The sequence below is a fragment of the Delphinapterus leucas genome, chromosome 4, assembly GCF_059928025.1.
Source record: "Delphinapterus leucas isolate spDelLeu-1000000601 "Yukka" chromosome 4, BTC_Dleu_Yukka2, whole genome shotgun sequence".
NCBI lineage: Eukaryota > Metazoa > Chordata > Mammalia > Artiodactyla > Monodontidae > Delphinapterus > Delphinapterus leucas.
The window spans coordinates 127,269,701-127,290,748 of record NC_143132.1 but is presented as its reverse complement, the minus strand read 5'-3'; the positions used below and the strand labels follow the sequence as shown (position 1 = coordinate 127,290,748).

General features: G+C 37.6%; 1 protein-coding gene across 7 annotated transcripts in view; it reads right to left on the bottom strand.

The window, feature by feature from the left end:
• The window catches only part of XRN1 (5'-3' exoribonuclease 1), a 101,151-nt gene that overhangs the window by 10,779 nt on the left and 69,324 nt on the right, over positions 1–21,048 (bottom strand). For 6 of the 7 annotated variants that reach the window (XM_089911046.1, XM_089911047.1, XM_089911049.1 and 3 more), the window contains 7 exons: positions 18,948–19,017; positions 16,186–16,393; positions 14,553–14,648; positions 7,924–8,026; positions 4,920–4,981; positions 2,903–3,025; positions 2,327–2,486 (listed from right to left, as the gene is read on the bottom strand). In XM_089911046.1, coding sequence (XP_089767172.1) covers positions 2,327–2,486; positions 2,903–3,025; positions 4,920–4,981; positions 7,924–8,026; positions 14,553–14,648; positions 16,186–16,393; positions 18,948–19,017 — 822 coding nt within the window. The remainder of the gene's footprint in view (positions 1–2,326; positions 2,487–2,902; positions 3,026–4,919; positions 4,982–7,923; positions 8,027–14,552; positions 14,649–16,185; positions 16,394–18,947; positions 19,018–21,048) is intronic. The other variant, XM_089911048.1, reaches the window with a different exon arrangement.

Here is a 21,048-nt window from a genome sequence, read left to right as displayed (position 1 = left end):
CATATCCACATTAAATGATATCTCAAACTATGCAATTATGGCAGGGCTTTACAGAATAGCAAGGAGGACATTGTTAAAAAGTGAGAAGAGGAATCTCCCGTGAAGCAAATATAAGAACTATTTAGTTTTGCCTAAAATGACTGAATTCAATGAAGATTTTAGATGATTATAATTAATTACTGATATATAATTAAGACAAAGATTTAAAAATATAAGTAGATGACTGCCAAAAATTAGCATTGTGAGAGATTAATGACTACTTAGTTATTTACAGGCAAAATCTAAACATGCAAATGGCTTTCTTGAGCTGATTTACAATTAATTCTTAAGTTCTGAGGCTTTAGCTTCAGTCTTCTCAAAATTCCATCCTATTTTCTGAGACACATGGATGAATGTTTCTTTTGCTCTAAAATAATGCTTCTTAAAAGTTTTTCTGAAATTGAGTCTTTTAAGTGCCTTTATTATGATATAAAAACTCTGAAAGTTCACATTCTTTATAATCAACAAACTCACCAACAGAACAAAAAGCACACCCCAGTGAAGAATGAATCTAAACCTCTTACTGTTATAGATTAAAAAAAAAAAAAGTGGGCTTCCCTGGTGGCGCAGTGGTTGAGAGTCCGCCTGCTGATGCAGGGGACGCGGGTGCGTGCCCCGGTCCGGGAAGATCCCACATGCCGCGGAGCGGCTGGGCCCCGTGAGCCATGGCCGCTGAGCCTGCGCGTCCGGAGCCTGTGCTCTGCAGCGGGAGAGGCTACAGCAGTGAGAGGCCCGCGTACCGCAGTTAAGTGGCTTGCCTGAAGTCACACATTAGTTCTGTTACATGAGCTGGATTCCGAGTTCTTGACTCTAAGGTAGATGATATTTTTTACTATACTGAAGTATAGTAAAAGTTACTTGTTTTTGACAGTGGGACCATATTTATCCAATATTGTTTTAAAATTTTATTTTGCTCTATTTCAAGAGCATATCTGTCCCTGTGATAGATATTGTTTCCTGATAGTTACTGGAATTTAAAATTATTTATCCCAATACTCAGTGGAGTATAAATGAAGTTAGGCTCTGATTTTGATACTTAATAAACGCAGGTTAGCTTATTTCAAAATGTCTTTTACCTCTCTGAGAAACTTCTGTCCCCAACCTACTTTTACATGAGTCATTTTTCCTGGTAGGATTTTGCAGATAATTACAGTCAAAATATTAAAGTGCAGGGGATGCAGAAGGTAGGGGTAATGATGGACATCTACTGAAATCCAGCTATGTGCCAGATGTTATGCTATAGGCTTCTTAGACTTTAGGTAAGTGCCCACTTTCCAGTGTGTGTGCCTCCATTAATTATTTTAAATTGATTTTACAGCTTCTTCTATTTTTATGTTGGTCAAGTTATTTTAACGTAATACTAATATCAATTATTCGCACCTATGATGTGTCAGACACAGTGCTAACTGCTTTATATATGTCATACAATTATCACAACCGTCATTTGCAATGTTATTTTATAGATAAAAGAATTTATAGAAAAGTTAAGTAATGTATTTAAGTTACATAATCATTTTTAAATTACTGAGAAAAAGCTAAAATGTGAAAACCTTTCCAGGTTTGGGATCTCCAGAATGAATATCTGTAATAGTATAATTTAAGTAGTCACAAGGAGGGACTTCCCTGGTGGCACAGTTCTTAAGAATCCGCCTTCCAATGCAGTGGATGCCGGTTCGATCCCTGGTCAGGGAACTAGATCCCACATTCATGGAGCCTGCTGGTCGCAACTAAGGAACACACGTGCCACAAATAAGGAGCTGGTGAACCGCAACTAAGGAGCCCGCCTGCCACAATTAAGACCCGGTGCAACCAAAATAAATAATAAAATTAAATTAAATTAAAAAAATAAACTTATTAAAAAAAAGAAATATTGAAAAAACGTAGAAGACATTTAGGGACTACAGATCTATTGGTTACATAGTTACATTCTTATATAAATGACACAAGTATAAAATTGTACTCTTATTTGCTACTCTTTTTTTTTTGCGGTATGCGGGCCTCTCACTGTTGTGGCCTCTCCCGTTGCGGAGCACAGGCTCCGGATGCACAGGCTCAGCGGCCATGGCTCACGGGCCTAGCTGCTCCGTGGCATGTGGTATCTTCCCGGACCGGGGCACGAACCCGTGTCCCCTGCATTGGCAGGCAGACTCTCAACCTCTGTGCCACCAGGGAAGCCCATGTTACTCTTAATTATACTTAATTATCTTTAAAAATCACATGATTAAAAAATAAATGAACTGGATTTTTGAAGTGATTGGTTATTAGTACTAGTACTTAGCTTACTTACTTAATTTCTTACTTTGTTTAGGCTGTGAGGAAGATCCATATTCATCTCTTCTATTGGAGGAAACAGTGACTTCATTACCAAATTGTTTCATCTCATTCTTATGGTCCACAGTGTCAGAGCCATCAATTTTTAGAATTTCTTTAAGCATCCGAGTTCCCTTCTATTTTGAAAATGATTGGTATGGAGATAGTAGGGATAAGGGAGAAAAGTTAAAAGCTACAGACCTTACTGATGTTTCTTTTAATAAGTTCCATTGTTAAAAATTAAGATGATAACTACATTCAGATAGAGAATAAGGAAAATAAGAGTTGAAAAAAAAATTCACATTTCCTGGCAAAGAAACAATACTTATCATTCTGCTTAACTTTTGACCAAATTGTCTAGTGGCAATGTTTGAAAAGCAAGGGAGCTATGGTGGCTAAATTGCCCAGGGCAGCCCGATCTTTCTCACAGGATGACAATAATAATGCCACACACCAGTCTACATAAGAGAAAGTGTTTTAACTGTTGCACAGGGTATGTGTGGCTAACAGTAATGAAATTACCATAGTGTACAAGCTCTTTCAAAATACGAACCATAGCAAATGACTGTGGTGACAAATGTTCTTCGCTTGGAGGCTCTTCATGATGAGATGACTGTACTTCATTTTCTTTGGAGATATTCAAGGATGCTAAGAAGTTCTCAATTCCAGGATTAGGCTAAAAGAATAAATATTTTGTGCATGAAGATGAAAGTACAAGGACACGAAAATAGCTGAGAGTTTTATGTACAAAAATGATCATTTAATTTTCACTCAATCTTCTTCCCAGGTGTTAAAGTTTGGGAAGAGAACTTGTATAAACCAGTCTTTTAGCTTATCAATGGCATTTGGATAACTAGTTTCAACCTTTCAGTTTTCTGAGACTTCTGCACTCTCATTTCTCTTCAAAAGCTTAACATTACATTTGGCAGGCCCTTCAAACGCCTGTAAGAGAGTACGAATGAGTTTTTGTGCAAATAAAATTATAATTCCGACTTAACAGTATTCTAAATAAATTGCTGCAAACTTTTTAATGTGTTATTTTCTCTTTTATACCATGAGAAAAAAGGGGGCCCATAAACTTGATGAGGGAAAAAATTCCATCTTTATTTTCATTAATTTCTAAATGAGACTTAGTATTCCCTTCAATTATGAATGTAGGCAATATAACACAATGGTGGTGATTCCAATGGTATTTCAATATTACTGGTTTTCTTTCAAATCTTATGTATTTTACTGTAGCATTAAAACTATTATTCTGAGAAAGAGTCCATAGGCTTCACCAAAGAGGTCCACGGCACAGAGTTTATGAACCCCTTCTCTAGAAGAAAGGAAATTATAGCATAAGAGTTGCAGAAAGAGATGACTCTGAAAGTCATGCAATTCAACCCTTTATTGGTATCTAAAAATTAATGGGCTGAGAACCTGTTATGTGCCAAGATATCTTCTAAGGTATCTCTTTTTTTTTTGCGGTACGCGGGCTTCTCACTGTTGTGGCCTCTCCCGTTGCGGAGCACAGGCTCCGGATGCGCAGGCTCAGCGGCCATGGCTCACGGGCCCAGCCGCTCCACGGCATGTGGGATCTTCCCGGACCGGGGCACGAACCCGTGTCCTCTGCATCAGCAGGCAGACTCTCAACCACTGAGACACCAGGGAAGCCCTAAGGTATCTTTTATAAATGTAATATATTATAGCTTATAAGAGATCTAATTTTTAAGAACTTTGTGTTATATAATATGCATATAAAATGCACATAAGTGTACATAAATATTTTTAGACTTAAAATGTTTTTTTGATTATAAAATATATACATACTCCTTATCAAACAACAAACTATATAAAATAAAACATAAATGATCTCAGTTTCCCCCATTAACCTAACTCCACAGAATTAACTGTTAACTTTGCCATGTTGGTCCATATACTTTCATTGAATATACAAACATACTTCTACATATTTTATATATATAATGTACCCACATATATTCATATATGTAGGTATGTTTGTATGTATTTATGTATATACAGACTATATATAATGAGAGACACAAGTGATATATTTTTATCTCCATTTTAAAGATGAAGAAATTGAGGCTGTGTGAAGTGTAGTGAACTGCTCAAGGCCACCCAGCTGTTAAATGGCAGGACCAGAACTTCAGGTCTCTCTAGTTCCAAATCCTGGACTCTAGCTGTACAACCTCCCATCCAAGTGACTGACAGGCTCAGCAACCCTCCTGTCATGCACTTTATGAATCTGGCTGAAAGGGCTGCAAAATTCAGTCAGATGCCACAGAGCCACCAACTGCAATAAAAAGTGGGCTACTAGCATAGTGCAGGGAGATCAGCTCGGTGCTTTGTGACCACCTAGAGGGGTGGGATAGGGAGGGTGGGAGGGAGGGAGGGAGACGCAAGAGGGAAGAGATATGGGGACATATGTATATGTATAACTGATTCACTTTGTTATAAAGCAGAAACTAACACACCATTGTAAAGCAATTATACTCCAATAAAGATGTTTAAAAAAAAAGAAAAAAAAAAGTGGGCTACTAGAAATGTGATTTTAAGAACCTTACCTGCCTATTTGATATTTTTTGTGACCGACTCTCAGTTTTAGGACTCTTACACTCTTCTTTAACTAGAGACAAGAAAACAGAAATTTTGTTAAATGAAATTTGCTGCACACCAATTAAATTTACCAAGTATTTACCATAGCAAGGCACTGTGTAAAAAATTCACAGAATTCCAAGGAGACAAAGGCCCTGATCTTGAGGAACTTATAATTTAGATGAGGGTGAGAAGAGAAACTCACAGATGACAACAATAAGGGAAAAAGAAAGGTGGCATCTAACTGAGCCTTGCAGGAAGGCAGGTTTCCAAAGGGCAGAATAAGAGGCTAAGTACTCCAGCAAAGGAAATAATAGGAGAAAGATAAATAATAGTAGAAGCAGAAAGCAAGGAATATTTGTGGAACTAAAAACAGACCAGTTCTGCTGGAGGTTGAGGAGTATAATGCAGCTTAATTTAACTAGAGAAGCAGGCTGCAGCCACAATCTGCAAAGGACTGAAGACTACGGAATTACACTGGCAGGCAATAGGCACAATCACAGAAAGGTTTTGAGCTGGTAGGAATCTGATCAGAATTGTGCCTTAAGAAAATTATAATATGGCAGTGGCTTATTAGCTAGGTAGAAGGAGTAAGAGACCAAGTAGGAAGCTATTTTAGTATTCCTGTTAAGGGGAAATGACGGGAACAGAAAGAAAGTGAAAAGGATGGATTAGAAGAGGAAGGAGGAAAGGGAAAAAAGAAGAAAACAAGGAAGGAAGAAAGGGAGGAAGAAGGGAGAGAGGGAGAGACAAAAGAGGAAAGAGGATGAGGAAAGAAGTAAGAGGGAGGGAAGGGATGGAATGAGAGAGGAAGGAAGGGACAAAGATGGGAAGGAAAGGGAAGAGAGGGAACAGAGAGGGGAAAAGAAAGGAAGAAAGGAAGGTAAGGAAGAATTCTTGCAAAAAGGAGGAGAATAAAAAGTGACACCACTGCTATTCAACACTGTACTGGTGGTTTTATCCGCAGCAATTAGGCAAGAAAAATAAAAGGCATCCAGATTGTATAGGAAGAAGTAAAACTATCTCTATTTGCAGAAGCCAAAAAAATTAGGGCAAATAAATAAGTTCAACAAGGTGGGAGGATACAAGATCAATATACAAAAGGCAGTTTTATTTCTATAAGTAGTAATGAACAATCTCCCCCCCCACCAAATTAAGAACACAGTTCCACTGACAATAGTATTACATAGAATAAAATACTTAGAAATAAATTTAACAAAAAAAGTTCAAGACTTGTACACTGAAAACTACAAGACATCACTGAAAGAAGTAGAAAGGCTTAATATTGCTAAATGACAGTACTACCCAAAGTGGTCTACAGATTCAATATGATCCCTATAAAAATTCCAGCTGCCATATTTGCAGAAATAGACAAGCTGATCCTAAAATTCATATGGCAATGCAAGAGACCAGAACAGACAAAATAATCTTGAAAAAGAAAAACAGTGTTGGAGGATTCAAACTTCCCGATTTCAAAACTGATAACAAAGCTCTGGTAATGAAGATGGTGTGTTGTTCCAAAAAGATGTCATATAGATAGGTGAAATGGAATTGACAAACTAGAAATAAACCCATACATCTATGGTCAACTGATTTCTGACAAGGGTGCCAAGACAATTCAATGGAGTGCAAAGAGAATTCTATGGGGAAAGAACTGTCTTTTAGCAAATAGTTCTGGGACAACTAGATATCTACATGCAAAAGAGTGAATACGGACCCCTATCTCATACCATGTATATACTTATTCAAAAATGAAAAAAGGACCTAAATGTTAGAGCTAAAACTATAACACTCTTAGAAGAAAACATAGGTGTAAATTTGTGTGACCTTGAATTAGGCAATGGTTTCTTAGATGATACCTAAAGCATAAGCAAACAAAGAAAAAGTAGAAAAAAACAGATAAATCGGACTTGATGAAAATTAAAAACTTTTGTACTTCAAGGACACTGTATAAAAAGTTAAAAGACAACCCAGAGAACAAGAGCACATATTTGCAAATCAAATATCTGCTCAGCATATAGGATATAGAATATAAAAAGAAGTCTTACAACTCAAGAATAAAAAGATAACCCAATTTTAAAATGAGCAAAGGATATGAATATATATTTCTCCAAAGAAGATATACAAACAGCCAATAAGCACATGAAAAAATGTTCAACACTATTAGTCATTAATGAATTACAAATGAAAACCGCAAGGAGACTCCAGTTTACATTCACTAGGATGGCTATAATAAAAAAGATGGCTAATAACAAGTGTTATAGAGGATGTAAAGAAATTGGATCCTCATATATTGCTGGTGGGAATGTAAAATGGTACAGCTACTTTGGAAAACAGTTTGGTAGTTCCACAAAAAGTTAAGCGTAGAGTTAACACATGACTCAATTATTCCATTCATTCATATATGCCCAAGAGAACTGCAAACATATGTTCACACAAAAACTTGTACATGAACATCCACAGCAGCATTATTTATTACAGCCCAAAGGTGGAAACAATCCAAATGTCCATCAATGGATGAATGGATAAACAAAATATAGTATTCATACTATAGAATACTGTTCAGCTGTAAAAAGGAATGAAGTACTGATACATGCTACAACATGGATGAACCTTGAAAAGATTATGCCAAGTGAAAGGAGCCAGTCTCAAAGGTCCCATATTTTATGGTTCTGTTTACATGAAATATCCAGAATAGGTCAATCCACAGAGGCAGAAGTAAATTAGTGGTTGCCAGGGCTAGGGGAATCACTACTAACAAGTATGGTATTTCTTTTTGGGGAGATGAAATTGTTCTAAATTTAGACAGTGGCACTGGTTGTACAACTTTGTGAAAACACCAAAAAACACTGATTGTATACTTTAAAAGGATGAATTTTATCATGTATGAATTATAACTCAATAAAGCTGTTAATTACAAAAATAAAAGGAAGCAGTTAGCACCACAAGTATACTTTCTAACTCATAACTTACATTTTCTGTGAGGCTCATGTTTTCTTTGCTTAACACTGTTCTCATTAAAGCCAGATTTGTGATGTTGAGTTACTTGACTTATTTCTTGAGGTAGAACTGCACCCTGAAAATTAAAATTCTTATAAATGATTTAAACAAACTCTTAATATTAAAACTACTTCTCTTCCTCAATGCTTAATAAATACTTTATTATTTTTATAAAAGTTATAGAGCTCACTAGAAAAAGATTTAAGGAATGCAGAAAAGTATAGAGAATTTAAGAAAACCACTCAAATTCTACCGCCCCCAAAATAACCATTAACATTACGATCACCACTCCAGACGTTTCTCTATGCATTCGTTAGATAGTAAAGTACACAGAAAACAATCATTTTACAAAAATGCTTTCAATAGAAATAATTCAATCTAATTTTGTTTGAAGTTAATACAGAAACTAAAGATTAAACTTTAGGTGAATGTTTCTTCATAACAGAAATATCAGCCTCTAAAGATCCCTCTAGATTTGCTTCAGAATAATCCTATCTCTGGGGTATGTGGGGATAGGAAATGAATAGGTATCATGGAAGAAACAGAACTGGACATGTTCAAGGTAAAGGATGGATACATGTAGATTTATTATACTATTTTCTTGACTTCGTGATTTTAAAAATTTCCATCAGAGTTTTAAAAAATTCATCATTCCTGTCCCTATGTTATAAAAGTTGAGGATATTATTAGCCCTTTCACATCCTTTCCCCTAATATCTGATTTTTATTAATTAATATTTATAATGTCAAGGTTTTCAAATGCTGGAAGACTATTACTACTACCAGATAGCAAGACTGATTATAAAGCTGCTGTAATTGAGACAGTGCATGAATGGACAAAATTAGCAAATGACATGAGTAAGTTTCATATAAAGATCACAGCAGATCCTTTTGCTTTCTGATAGGGAGAAGAGACCTGAAGGCAAAAAGAGACAGATAACTTGCCACAGCTTAAGTGGGAAGGGGAAGCAGAAGTAGGGGCTGGAGATGTTCAATACAAATTAATCACTTTACAATGATTACACAATTTTGCTTTTGGTGGGCCCTATTTAATTTTTTCTGAGCACAGACAAATGAACACTGGGTACATGTGGGCTCTTTACTAGGGCTCTTTACTCTTTTAAAAAAAGGGCTCTTTACTCTTTAAAAAAAAGGGCCAAGAGATTTCCATCCACATAGCACAATGGCTTGTGGGGGATTCTGACTCTAAAGAAGGGAATTAGAACAGCAGGTTCAATAAATTGGTGTGAACGAATACTGTGTGTCTATTATGTGCCAGGCATGGTTAAGATGTACTTTGCATCCATTATCTTAACATCATTATAATAATGCTATAATCATAAAACTGCTATGGTGTATTTTGATTCCATGTTATAGAGGAGTAAACTGAGGCTCAAAGTGATAATGTAACTGGTTACAGAACTAAATAGGAGAGCTGATATCTGAGCTCTAACTCTAAAACCCATGTTCACAGTACCATTTCAGAGAAAAAGTGCCCTAAGTTTAATTAGAAAGAAAATATACTACTTTTAAGTATGTTTTTTTGAGTTCTTCTGTTTGATGTCTACATAAAGCTATTTGTGTCACTCACATTGTCATATTCTGCTAATAAAGACTTGAATATTTTTTTAAACACTTTTTAAAAAAAAAATTTATTTATTTATTTTTGGCTGTGTTGGGTCTTTGTTGCTGGGCATGGGCTTTCTCTAGTTGTGGCGAGCGGGGGCTACTCTTTGTTGCGGTGAGTGGGCTTCTCATTGCGGTGGCTTCTCTTGTGGCGAAGCACAGGCTCTAGGCGCGTGGGCTTCAGTAGTTGTGACACACGGGCTCAGCAGTTGTGGCTCGCGGGCTCTAGAGCGCAGGCTCAGTAGTTGTGGCGCACAGGCTTAGTTGCTCTGCGGCATGTGGGACCTTCCCAGACCAGGGCTCGAACCCGTGTCCCCTGCGTTGGCAGGTGGATTCTTAACCACTGCGCCACCAGAAGCCCTTAAAGACTTTTTGAAAGAGCAGTTTTAGGTTCACACCAATACTGAGAGGAAGGTACAGAGATTTCCCCTATACCTCCCGCCCCACACATGCATAGCCTTCCCCATTATCAACATCCCCACTGGAGTGGTGGATTTGTGACAACTGTTGAACCTACAATGACATATAATTGTTACCCCAAGTCCTTATTTTACATTGGGTTCACTCTTGGTGTTGTATATTCTATGGGTTTGGACAAGTGTGTAACAACATATATCCATCACTATAGTATCATACAGAGCATATTCAATGCTCTAAAAATCTTCTGTGCTCCACCAATTCATCTCTCCCATTCCCAATAATCTCTGGCAACCACTGATATTTTTACTGACTCTATAGTTTTGCCTTTTCCAGAAGCATGAATACCTTTTTTTATAAAAAAAAATCATGTTGAGTTCTCTATAATTTGCTTATCAGATGAATTCCAGGCTGCTTATTAAGGCTTCATGGATATAAGTGTTATATGTGGTGGCTCATAATTCTTAGAATATACAAGAGATAAAACATGGGAGTGTTCAGCTGATATAAATAATGAAATAGCACCTAATAATAAGAGATGCATACAGAAGATTCTGAGGAAATATAATATCAAGTGTGGCATTCCATCTCAAGGAAATTGGTGGTCATAGCTAGTAGACTTTTTGGCAGTGAGAGAGGAAAGGGCATCCTAAGTGGAAGGAACAATGCAAACACATAATCTGAAATGGAAATTACCTGTTTATGGGAAAGGGAAAGTTAGGAGACCAATCTGATTAGAACAGACCATTTTACCAAATAGTTGACATACTTTATATAAGAACTAGGCAGAGTTGGATTATAGAAGGCCTAAATATTAGTTTGAGTTGAGGTTGAATTCCACTAGTATTAAACAGGAAGCCCTATACATTCTAGAGTATTTGAACAACACTATTTGAGGGCTGGAAAAGACCTCAGAGTTCATCTAAGTCCAAGCCTTAATTTTATACACGAGGCCACAGAAGCCCAGGGAAATCAGATTTGTGCAACTTGAGGCACAAAACCCGATTTCCTGATTCTGAGTCTAATACCAGATTTATCTTCACTACACTGCCACAGGGCATAAACTGAGTTCAAAAGCAGGAGTCCGTATTAATTATTAGATACGTTGCTCAATTATGCCATGATTGAGCAACACTGGTGAAAGGCTCTTTAGGAAAGATTAGGTAGGAAGTACTATGTAAGAAGGACTAGAAAGGAAAGACATAAGAAATAGGAAGCACAGATAGGAGGTTAATCTAGGGCTGGGATGACAATTTAAGGTCCAGTTGTAAAAACTGAGAAGGGGTAAAAAGATTTGGGGACTCAATGCAAAAAATGTTAGAGAGAAGAAGCAAAAATTTTTGACTTCATGCTTTTCAGATTATATGCCTGAGTAAATGGTTGTGTTAGAAAATAAGGATAAGAGAAGAGGCTTTAGATGGGGTCAGTTGTGAGATATCCTGAAGTTGAGGTGATGGCGGAGCATCCATCTATACCTGTCTTCTAGAAAGTTGGAGATATTGGGTTAGATCTTGATTGAAAGGTTGGAATTAGAGACATAGATTAAGTGGTAATTAGCAGAGAAGAAAGACCCAAAGTCACCAGTCAAGGAATAAGGCAAAAGGGAAAAGAAAACTGTTGCGTTTTAGGGAACAGCCCCCAGTGAAAGGCTGGAAGAACAGAGGTTAACAAAGAACCTGAACAAATAGGGAAAGGAAAGAGGAGAGACTCGGGGTAATGTTTTCTCTTAGAGCAAAACTCCTTGAAAGAATTACCCATATTTGCTGCCTCCAATTTCTCTCTTCCTCTTTTCTCTTAAACCCACTCAAATCAGTATTTCGCTCCTATCACTTAACTGAAACTGTTCTCGTCAAGGTTCCCAATGGCCTTTGTGTGCTAAATTCTGTGCATAGTCAATTCTCAGTTTTCATCTTAATTGATCCATCAGCAGCGTTTGACACAGTTGATTACTCTGTTCTCTCTGACATCTGTTCTTCACGTGGCATCTAGAAACCACCCTTCCCTGGTTTTCTTCCCGTCACCAGCCATTCCTTCTCAGTCTTCTTTGTTAGTTCCACCTAGTCTCACTGACTCTTGAAGGATGGAATGCTCTAAGGCTAAGTTGTTGAACTTTTTTTCTATCTATCCACTTTCTTGGATATAGATAAATAGATATAGATATATACACATATATACACACACATATGCATATATACACACATATATGTATATGTGTGGGTGTATATACATATATATGTATATAATGATTCCCAAATTTCTCTCTCCAGCCTGGACAACATTGATGACCTTCAGACTCAATGTCCAACTCTACGTCTCCACTCAAATATCTCACTCCAATAACTCTTCTTAAATGTTTAGTATACATCTCAAACTTACCAAAATTGAACTCCTGATCTTCCCCCACAAACCTACCAGATCTGCAGTCATGCCTATCTCAGTTAATAGCCCCTCTATCCAGACCTTAAGAGTCACGTCCTTTAATACATTCTTTCTCTTTTACCCGCATATCCAATTCATCATCAGCTGGAAATCCCTTCCAAATATGTTTAGAATTTGACCACTTTTCACAGGGTCCTACTACCCTGGTCCAAGTCAATATCAACTCTATCTTGATGATTTCGGTAGTCTCTGAACTAGTCTCTGTTTCCACCTTGGTTCCTCTACATTCTATTCTCAAGATAGCAGGCAGAGTGATCCTATTAAAATATAAGTCAAATCATGTCACTCTGTGTGCAAAACCCTCTGCTGATTCCCTATCTCACTGAGTAAAAAGCCAATGTCCTTATAATGGTCCAGGAGGTCCTACATAGTATCAATCTCTTACCTCTCTAATTACATTTCCTACAACTCACCCTACTGATTCAGCCAAATGGTCTCCTCATCCTTGTGTATGCCAGGGGTCACCACCCCCAACAGGGCCTTTGACTTTGTCTTGAATACTCTCCCCTCAGATATCTGTATATCCACTCCTCATTTCGTTCAAATCTTTGCTCAAATGTTACCTGAACATTCCACTTAAAACTGCAGGGCATTTCCCTGGTGGGGCAGTGGTTAAGACTCCACACTCCCAAGGCAGGGGGCCCGGGTTCGATCCCTGGTCAGGGAACTAGATCCCACATGCACGCTGCAACTTAGAGTTCGCATGCCACAACTAAGGAGTCCATGTGCTGCAACTAAGAAGCCAGTAAATCGCAACTAAGGAGCCTGTGAGCTACAACTAAGGAAACCGCCTGCTGCAACTCAGAAGCCCATGTGCCGCAACTAAGGAGCTGATGAGCTGCAACTAAGGAGCCCACCTGCTGCAACTAAGGAGCTGATGAGCCGCAACTAAGGAGCCTGCCTGCTACAACCAAGACCCAGCACAACCAAAATTAAAAAAAAAACCCAAACCAGAAAACAAATCAACAAAGCAAAAAAACAAAAACAAATCCCCCCCTAAAAAACCAATAACAAGAAAACAAAAACAAAACCCTGCAAAACCTTGCCTTTCCCCTCCCCAAAATTCCCTATCCTGCTTCCCTGCAATTTTTCTCAAACTTATATTATCATCTAATATACCATTTTTTTTTTGGTCTTATTTATTGTCCTTTCCTCCCTACAGTACTAACTGTATGAGAGCCAGGATTTTTGTTTTGTTTGCAGCTATATTCTCAGTGCATAGAACAATGCCTGGCACATGGTAGGCACTTAATAAATACATGTTAAATGAATGATAAAAAAGCACTCTTGAGGAATTAGCCATATTAAATAAATAAGAGAGGAAAAGAGGGTTAAAAAATCTGGTTATGGATTACATTTATGTAGAAAGATTTATGAATGATCTAAGGAAAACTTAAAAGAGCATATTGGCAGAAGTGACCTGTGCGTTTTAACTCTCACTTTTTTTTTTTACTTTGTTTAGATTATTTTTCCCACTTTATTATTATTTATTTAAAAACTGAAGTACAGTTGACTTACAGTGTTGTTGTCACTCTCACGGTTCACGTTTACTTTACGAACATTCCCTTTGCTATTTTCCCCTCCCTAGCACTGATGATGCCACCATCACGGGAGGACATTAGAATAAATGAGGCCCTCATGGTGCAGGCTACTGGTTTATAAACCTGAGAGGACATTCCTTTTTGACCTAAGCTGAGAAGTTAGGTTAGTAATTAGCAAAAAATGTAGTAGGAATTCATTCCTTTTCTTTTTCCTTTTTTTTTGGTGCCTGAGTCTACTCTTTTAGCAGAATTTCTTTCCTTTTCTTAAACTCTATCAAGGAATGTGAATTTGCTCATTCACATCTAAGACAACCAACTGCCGGCATAAAGCTATATATTCAAGTGGAAGTGAGTAAGTTAATGAGTGCCATTAAAGCCTTTATTAAAAAGAAAAATTGTCTACATTCTTACTCATTAGTCCAAAAACACATGTAGCCTAAGAGAACTATGAAAATTCAAGATCAAAGTGTTATTTCTATTTTATGAGATTTCAGGAGGAAAATTAATCACTGTATACCTAAAATAGAAATATAAAATAAATTAAAAAAAATTAAATGTCCATCAAGCAAGGTATACTAACCTTCTCTTGTAGAGGTGGCTGAAAGTGTTGAACCTTTCCAGATCCCTGTAAGGATTGCCAAATGTTGCAAAATTCATCATCATCTTTAGCAGGTACCTGGGAAAGTACAAAAAACTTCTTAAGGAAAACTGAAACATGAAAAAATAAAGATTCAGACTAAAAATCAAATAATTTATTTATTAAAGCTATTTAGCAGTAGACAGGATATTTAAATTTCATTATCTGTTATCTTAGTTCTTTTTTTTCTGGAGCTCTGTATAGTAACCATAAAAGTATACTGCTGGAGTGAAAATGTTCTTCTACAGATGTAATTGGTTATTAAAAAATATTTAAAGCATAACAAATGCTATAAAAGATTATACTGAATCAATATCCCACCAAAAGATTTTTTTTTGGTCTTCCAGTGTACTGGCATATTATCTTATTCAAGCTAACATTTAATAATATTTATTTAAAAAATTTTTGGGACTTCCCTAGTGGCTCAGTGGTTAAGAATCCACCTCCAATGCAGGGGACACAGGTTCGATCACTGGTCCAGGGAGATCCCACATGCCGTGGAGCAACCAAACCCGTGCACCACAACTACCGAGCCTGTGTTCTAGAGCCCATGCACTGCAACTATTGAGCCCACGCGCCGCAACTACTGAAGCCCTCAGGTTCTAGGGCCCACGTGCTGTAACTACTGAAGCCCGTGCACCTAGAGCCTGTGCTCCGCAACAAGAAAAGCCACTGCAATGAGAAGGCTGTGCACCACTACAAAGTAGCCCCCGCTCGCTGCAACTAGAGAAAGCCTGCGTGCAGCAACGAAGATCCAATGCAGCCAAAGATAAATAAAATTTTAAAAAAATTAAAAAAATTTTTATCTTACACAAAAATAATCTGATTAAAAAAATCAGCTATTACTTATGGAGAACTGATTTCATGCAAATTAAAAATCTAGAAAAATACGCAACAAAATTTGACAGTGGTTACCTATGAGATTTGAGAGGATTTTTGCTTGTTTCCTTTGTTATCATCTACTTATCTGTTTTCTAATTAGTCTATAATAAACATGTGCTATTTGGATTAAAAAGTTTGGCTAAATGTAAAACAGATAGCTAGTGGGAAACAGCTGCATAGCACAGGGAGATCAGCTCAGTGCTCTGTGACCACCTAGAGGGGTGGGATAGGGAGGGTGGGAGGGAGACGCAAGAGGGAGGGAATATGGGGATATATGGATACGTATAGCTGATTCACTTTGTTATACAGCAGCAACTAACACAACAACGTAAAGCAATTATACTCCAATAAAGATGTTTAAAAACAAAACAAAACAAACAAAACAAAAAGTTTGGTTAAAATTTGGGGCCATGGAATTAAATAAAGTTAAGTATCTTACACAAAACAATTCAAGTTTTGCCCTCAGGAAGATGAAATAAAGGAAATCACTCATGAGTTATATGGTGGGAATTTGAAAATTGCTTTTGATAAACATGATATAGTCCTCTCCCTTACCTTTCAAATTAATGTCATTTTGTAGGAGATAATATAGGACATTTGGGTGATATAAGACAAAATAAGTGTTAGTCTACCAAGTAAATATACAGAGAGAAAACAGATATTTTCAAGATCATTATTTAAATAAAAGTCTTACTTGAGTAGGAACAAAAAGTGATTGAGGGGAATGGTTCAGACCTCCCAAATGCCCAGATGAAATTGATGAACTTGAGCTATAGTGATTCACAGCTGGCTGTGGTTTCACAATGGCTGTCAACTTCTGATTTCCTGTTTCAGAGCGACTCCCATGAGAAAGGTTCACCAAGGCACTTGTTGGCAGTCGATAACCTCTACCAGGTGAGCACCTAAAGGTAAAAAGTTTTATCAGGGTCAGAGGAAATTAATACTAAAGGGAGCTAAAAGAATCAAATAATTTTGGGGTGGACACTCCGTAATCCTAATTAAGAAATATTACTTTTAAATTCAGTAGAGGAACTTGAAATCATAGAAAGAGCTCAATTTATAAGATTTCTGAAAAGTTTCCGAAAATGTTCTAGAGGTATAGTTGTATGTGTAGAGGTGTGTGTGTGTTAGTTTGTCCTCAGAAGGCTTGCAACATAATAGCTGAGTTAACCAAAAATTCATGAATTAAATGTCAAACTTCTTTAAAAGGTTATGAAGCTACCCTGTGTGGAGCTAGTGTGGCTCTACCTATGCAACAGGGCAAATGTTAGCTTTGATCACTTTTGTCTCCTGATCAATTGTTGAGTCCAGCTCTTTTTATCCTCATCTTCCCATCTTAATGTTCCAGAACTGGGAAGGCTGAGAGACAAGTATTTGCGATTTCCTTCCTTCCTGGCCTTGGTAAAAGTGTTTAGATATTAAAATAAGCCTTCTCTGGTCAAAAGTTTTCAACTCTATCACCTCTTTAGAAAGTAATTTTCTTATATTCTGAGATCATGGGAAAGAATTCCTTCATGAGAAATCTTCGTAAGATTTCTAGAAAATATTTTTGTGAGAACTACAGTTTAAGATTCTGCATTACAGAAATGAATATATGGCAGGCATGTAATCTTTTACACAGCTCTCAGTCAGTCAAGAAATCCGGTGTCTCTACCTAGGAGATGAAAAAAAAAACCCTGAGAAAAAAGTTAATCATCTTAAAAATATATCTCAAAGTTATTTTGCCTGAAGTTATTGGTAATCAAACATTTTCATGAAAAATAAAATCAGATATGGGATCCAGACCCTGCTGCTGCATTTAAGAGTGCAGACAGTAGGGCTTCCCTGGTGGCGCAGTGGTTGAGAGTCCGCCTGCCGATGCAGGTCACGCGGGTTCGTGCCCCGGTCCGGGAGGATCCCACATGCCGCAGAGCGGCTGGGCCCGTGAGCCATGGCCGCTGAGCCTGCGCGTCTGGAGCCTGTGCTCCACAACGGGAGAGGCCGCAGCAGTGAGAGGCCCACGTACCGCCAAAAAAAAAAAAAAAGAGTGCAGACAGTAAAGTCTTTGGGTAATAGGCACATTCAAGTTGCAAAACAATAATAGTATTCTGAATGTGATCACTACTTGTAAGGACTGAAGATTGTGATTTTATGCAAATAGGCTAAATAAGAGTAATTAATTTTTTATTTTAATTACCACTAATCAAAACAGAGGAGAAAAAGAAACTAAGCTAACTTCAGTTCAGTTTTCCAGTTGGTGTTTAGAAGGGAGAAAGGAAAACTGGAAAGGATTTCATTTAACCCTCACAATCACCTAGTGAAGTGCACATCTTCATTATAGATGAGGAAATTGAGGGTCAGAATGCTTTTAACTAACCTACCTAAGGTAACACAAAGGTTAAGTGAAAGAGCCCACACTTTCTAATATTCCATGGCACCTCTCATTCTAACATGATCTTTTTCCTATAATTTTAAACTTTCTTTCTATTAATGCTCCCCAAAATAGATTTGAACAAGTCTCTGCCACGTTAAATTAAAAACAAACAATCCAATCCTCTTCCTTTAAACCTCCTCACCCCCAGTTATCTTTTCTCCCCTTCATGGTCAAACTTCTCAAGGGTCAGCTCAGTTTCTTGCCTCCCTTGTTACACCTGCCATTCACTCCTCAAACCAACCCAATCTAGCTTGAGCACCCACAACTCCACTAAAACAAATGACAAAGACTTAAAATGTCACTCAATTCAAAGAACATTTCTATTCCTCAAGTTATTTAACCATAAAAAAAATGCAAATCTGATCATGTCCCATTTCTGATTTTGATGGCTTCACATTGCTTTAATGATAGAGACCATGATACCAAGATCCTTAGCATGTCCTGAAAGTGGCTTACCAGTTCCTGCACAGTGTGGTCCTTGCTCTTCACCCTTACTCTAATCTTACACAGTTGCTGAAGTTGACACACCTGCATTCTTTTAGTTTTTAAATGAGTGAAAATGTCCTCTGTTGCATATGCTATTCTTTCTTCCTGACTACTTGCCACTCTTCCTCCAGTTACCTATTCTTCATGTCCCATTTTAAACGTCACTGCTTAAAGCCTTTCTAGAACTCTCAGGACAGATCACACTCTTACAGACACCTGAAATACTTCTTCCCAGCACTTGTCACATTTTAATTAAAAAATTAATATTGTAGTAAGTTAATTATTGGGTTGGCCAAAAAAGTTCGTTCAGGTTTTTGGTACCATCTTACCAAAAACCCAAGCGAACTTTTTGGCCAACTCAATGTATCCCCCCTACTAAAATGAAAGCTCCATGAGGGTAGAAACCATGTCTGTCTTATTCACTGTTACACTCCTGGTAGCAAGTATGATGTCTTGTACATACTAGGAACTGAAATTGTGGACAAATAAACAAGTAATGTAGTTATTGGCCACATGGGCATATTTACAAAGTATAATTATCATCTGGAAATACAAACCTTATTGTTAAACCTCCAGGAAATTCTTCATCAAATAACACTTCAAATAGTACATCAGCTTCTCTATTAGCTGTTTAAAAAAGAGAGAGACTGAAAAATCATACGATAAAAGAAAAATCAGCATGTGAGTTTTTGGGGGTATAAGAAGCACTACAACCATCAATACAGAGAGTGAATGAAAAGAAAATAAGCTCACAGAGTAAAATAATACTATTTTAAATTAGATGCTGTGAGAATTAATTATATTTTTCTCTCTGTTTTGGTGTATGTTGGAAATTATTCATAAAAAGGGAGTTAATAAGAGATAACTTTGGAATTTGCGGTTTAGAAGGTCTTACAATCAGACAGAGGAAATGAAGATTTGAAGACATGGCAGTAATGAAAGGAACAGAATGGAGAGAACGGATATACTACTAGATAGAACTGGCAGGAGTTTGTGACCTGTGTAGACAAAAAGAACAGAGATGTCAAAGACTACTCCAAAGTTCTGGCTGAGATGACTTGGTAGATAATGGATGGCATGACTGAGACATGAGACACGTGAGAAAGACTGTGGTGCAATAAACTTAAGGAGGAACAGAAAAGAATAAATTTTGGCAGAGAGGATGATGGGATATAACTGGAAAGTTTAAATTTACTAAAATGCCAAGATAAAGTGAAATAATTAACTATAATAATATTTGAATTCTAAGCCCAAATTAATAAAAGAGTCTATCACATAACTTCAGAATTGACTCTCTCTCTCTCTCTCTCTCTCTCCCCCCATCTCTAACCCCACCCCTTTCCATGCTATTGGTTCTGTTTCTCAGGAGAACGCTAATACCATACCTGATACTATGTTAGGGGTTGGGGGATGTTTCCCTCATTCTTGGTCCCTCATTGCCCAAATGAAACCAGGCCTACAGAGCTTACTCATTCTCCCCCATCTGGCTGTACCTTTCGCCTGACACTTTTACCTAAAACCTAAACCCAAGAAAGTGGGGCTCAATGGAAGGTGGGAGTTTCTCCTCTGAAGGCTTAAGGTCCACTTTCTAAGTTCCTGTTTCCCGTCTGAGGGAGAAGCCACTTACTCAAAAGATTATTGACAAGAGGATTGTTCACCCCCTTTAGTGGAGATGACAACGGAGATGAGGTATCAGCTGAAGGCAGTAAGACAAATATTTCCCTTTATATTCCATGTCCATGGCAGACATGGTTAATCAATGACAGAGCTTTTTCCACTCAGAGTAGATGTAGCTTTAAAATTTTTGTCAAGACAAAATTCCAAGTGGTCACTACTACTGATAGGGGTTGTCAGAAGAAAGGAAACTTCTATGCTATCAGAGTCCTAAGGCTTTTTCAGGACAATCTAATTAGAGTACAATCCAATAAGCTCAACATTTGAACTGCCAATGCCTAAGGCTGAACAGATAGCAGCAGGAGGGTTGCTTCATTGCACCCATCTGACCCTTACCATACTTAGCCTGGGCTTAACCTACTTAACCTTCCCACCTCCATTTTCAGCACCAGAAATGTATCCAAAAAAATTCAAAGAAAAATCAGGGAAGAAAATTCTCTTTTTAGAGGCAGACCCTAAGAAGATGTGCAAATGTGGAGAACCACTGCTCAAAGTTAGAAAAGAAACAGGGCACAGAGTTCAAATCCCAGCTCTGCCACTTATTTGTGTAAATTCGGGCAAGTCACATAAACTCTTAGGCGAGGAAATAATATCTCCCTCTCAGGTGGTTGGGAGGGTTAAATGTAAAGTGTAAAAGTGCCGGGCACACTGTTGGCAATAAATAAGCAGCTCTCTTAGGCTCATGGCCTGTCTGCTCTTCCTTCTTTCTGGCAGTGAGACCAAGGCTGAGTGCCTGGGATATGGAGGGACAGTGCTGCCAGCGCTCTGACCTCTAGGTACCTGATTTGCTGTTTCATGTTGGGTTGACTTTTTTTGGAATCTATGCTGCAAAGCTACTCGCTCCAGGCATCCCTTTGAGGCATTTTTAGATCCTTAGCTAATTCTTCCCTTTTCTTTCCATACTCTCATTTCTCTTTCTTTTTCTTTTTTTGTAAAAAACATATAAAATTTATCATTGTAACCATTTTTAAATGTATAGTATTG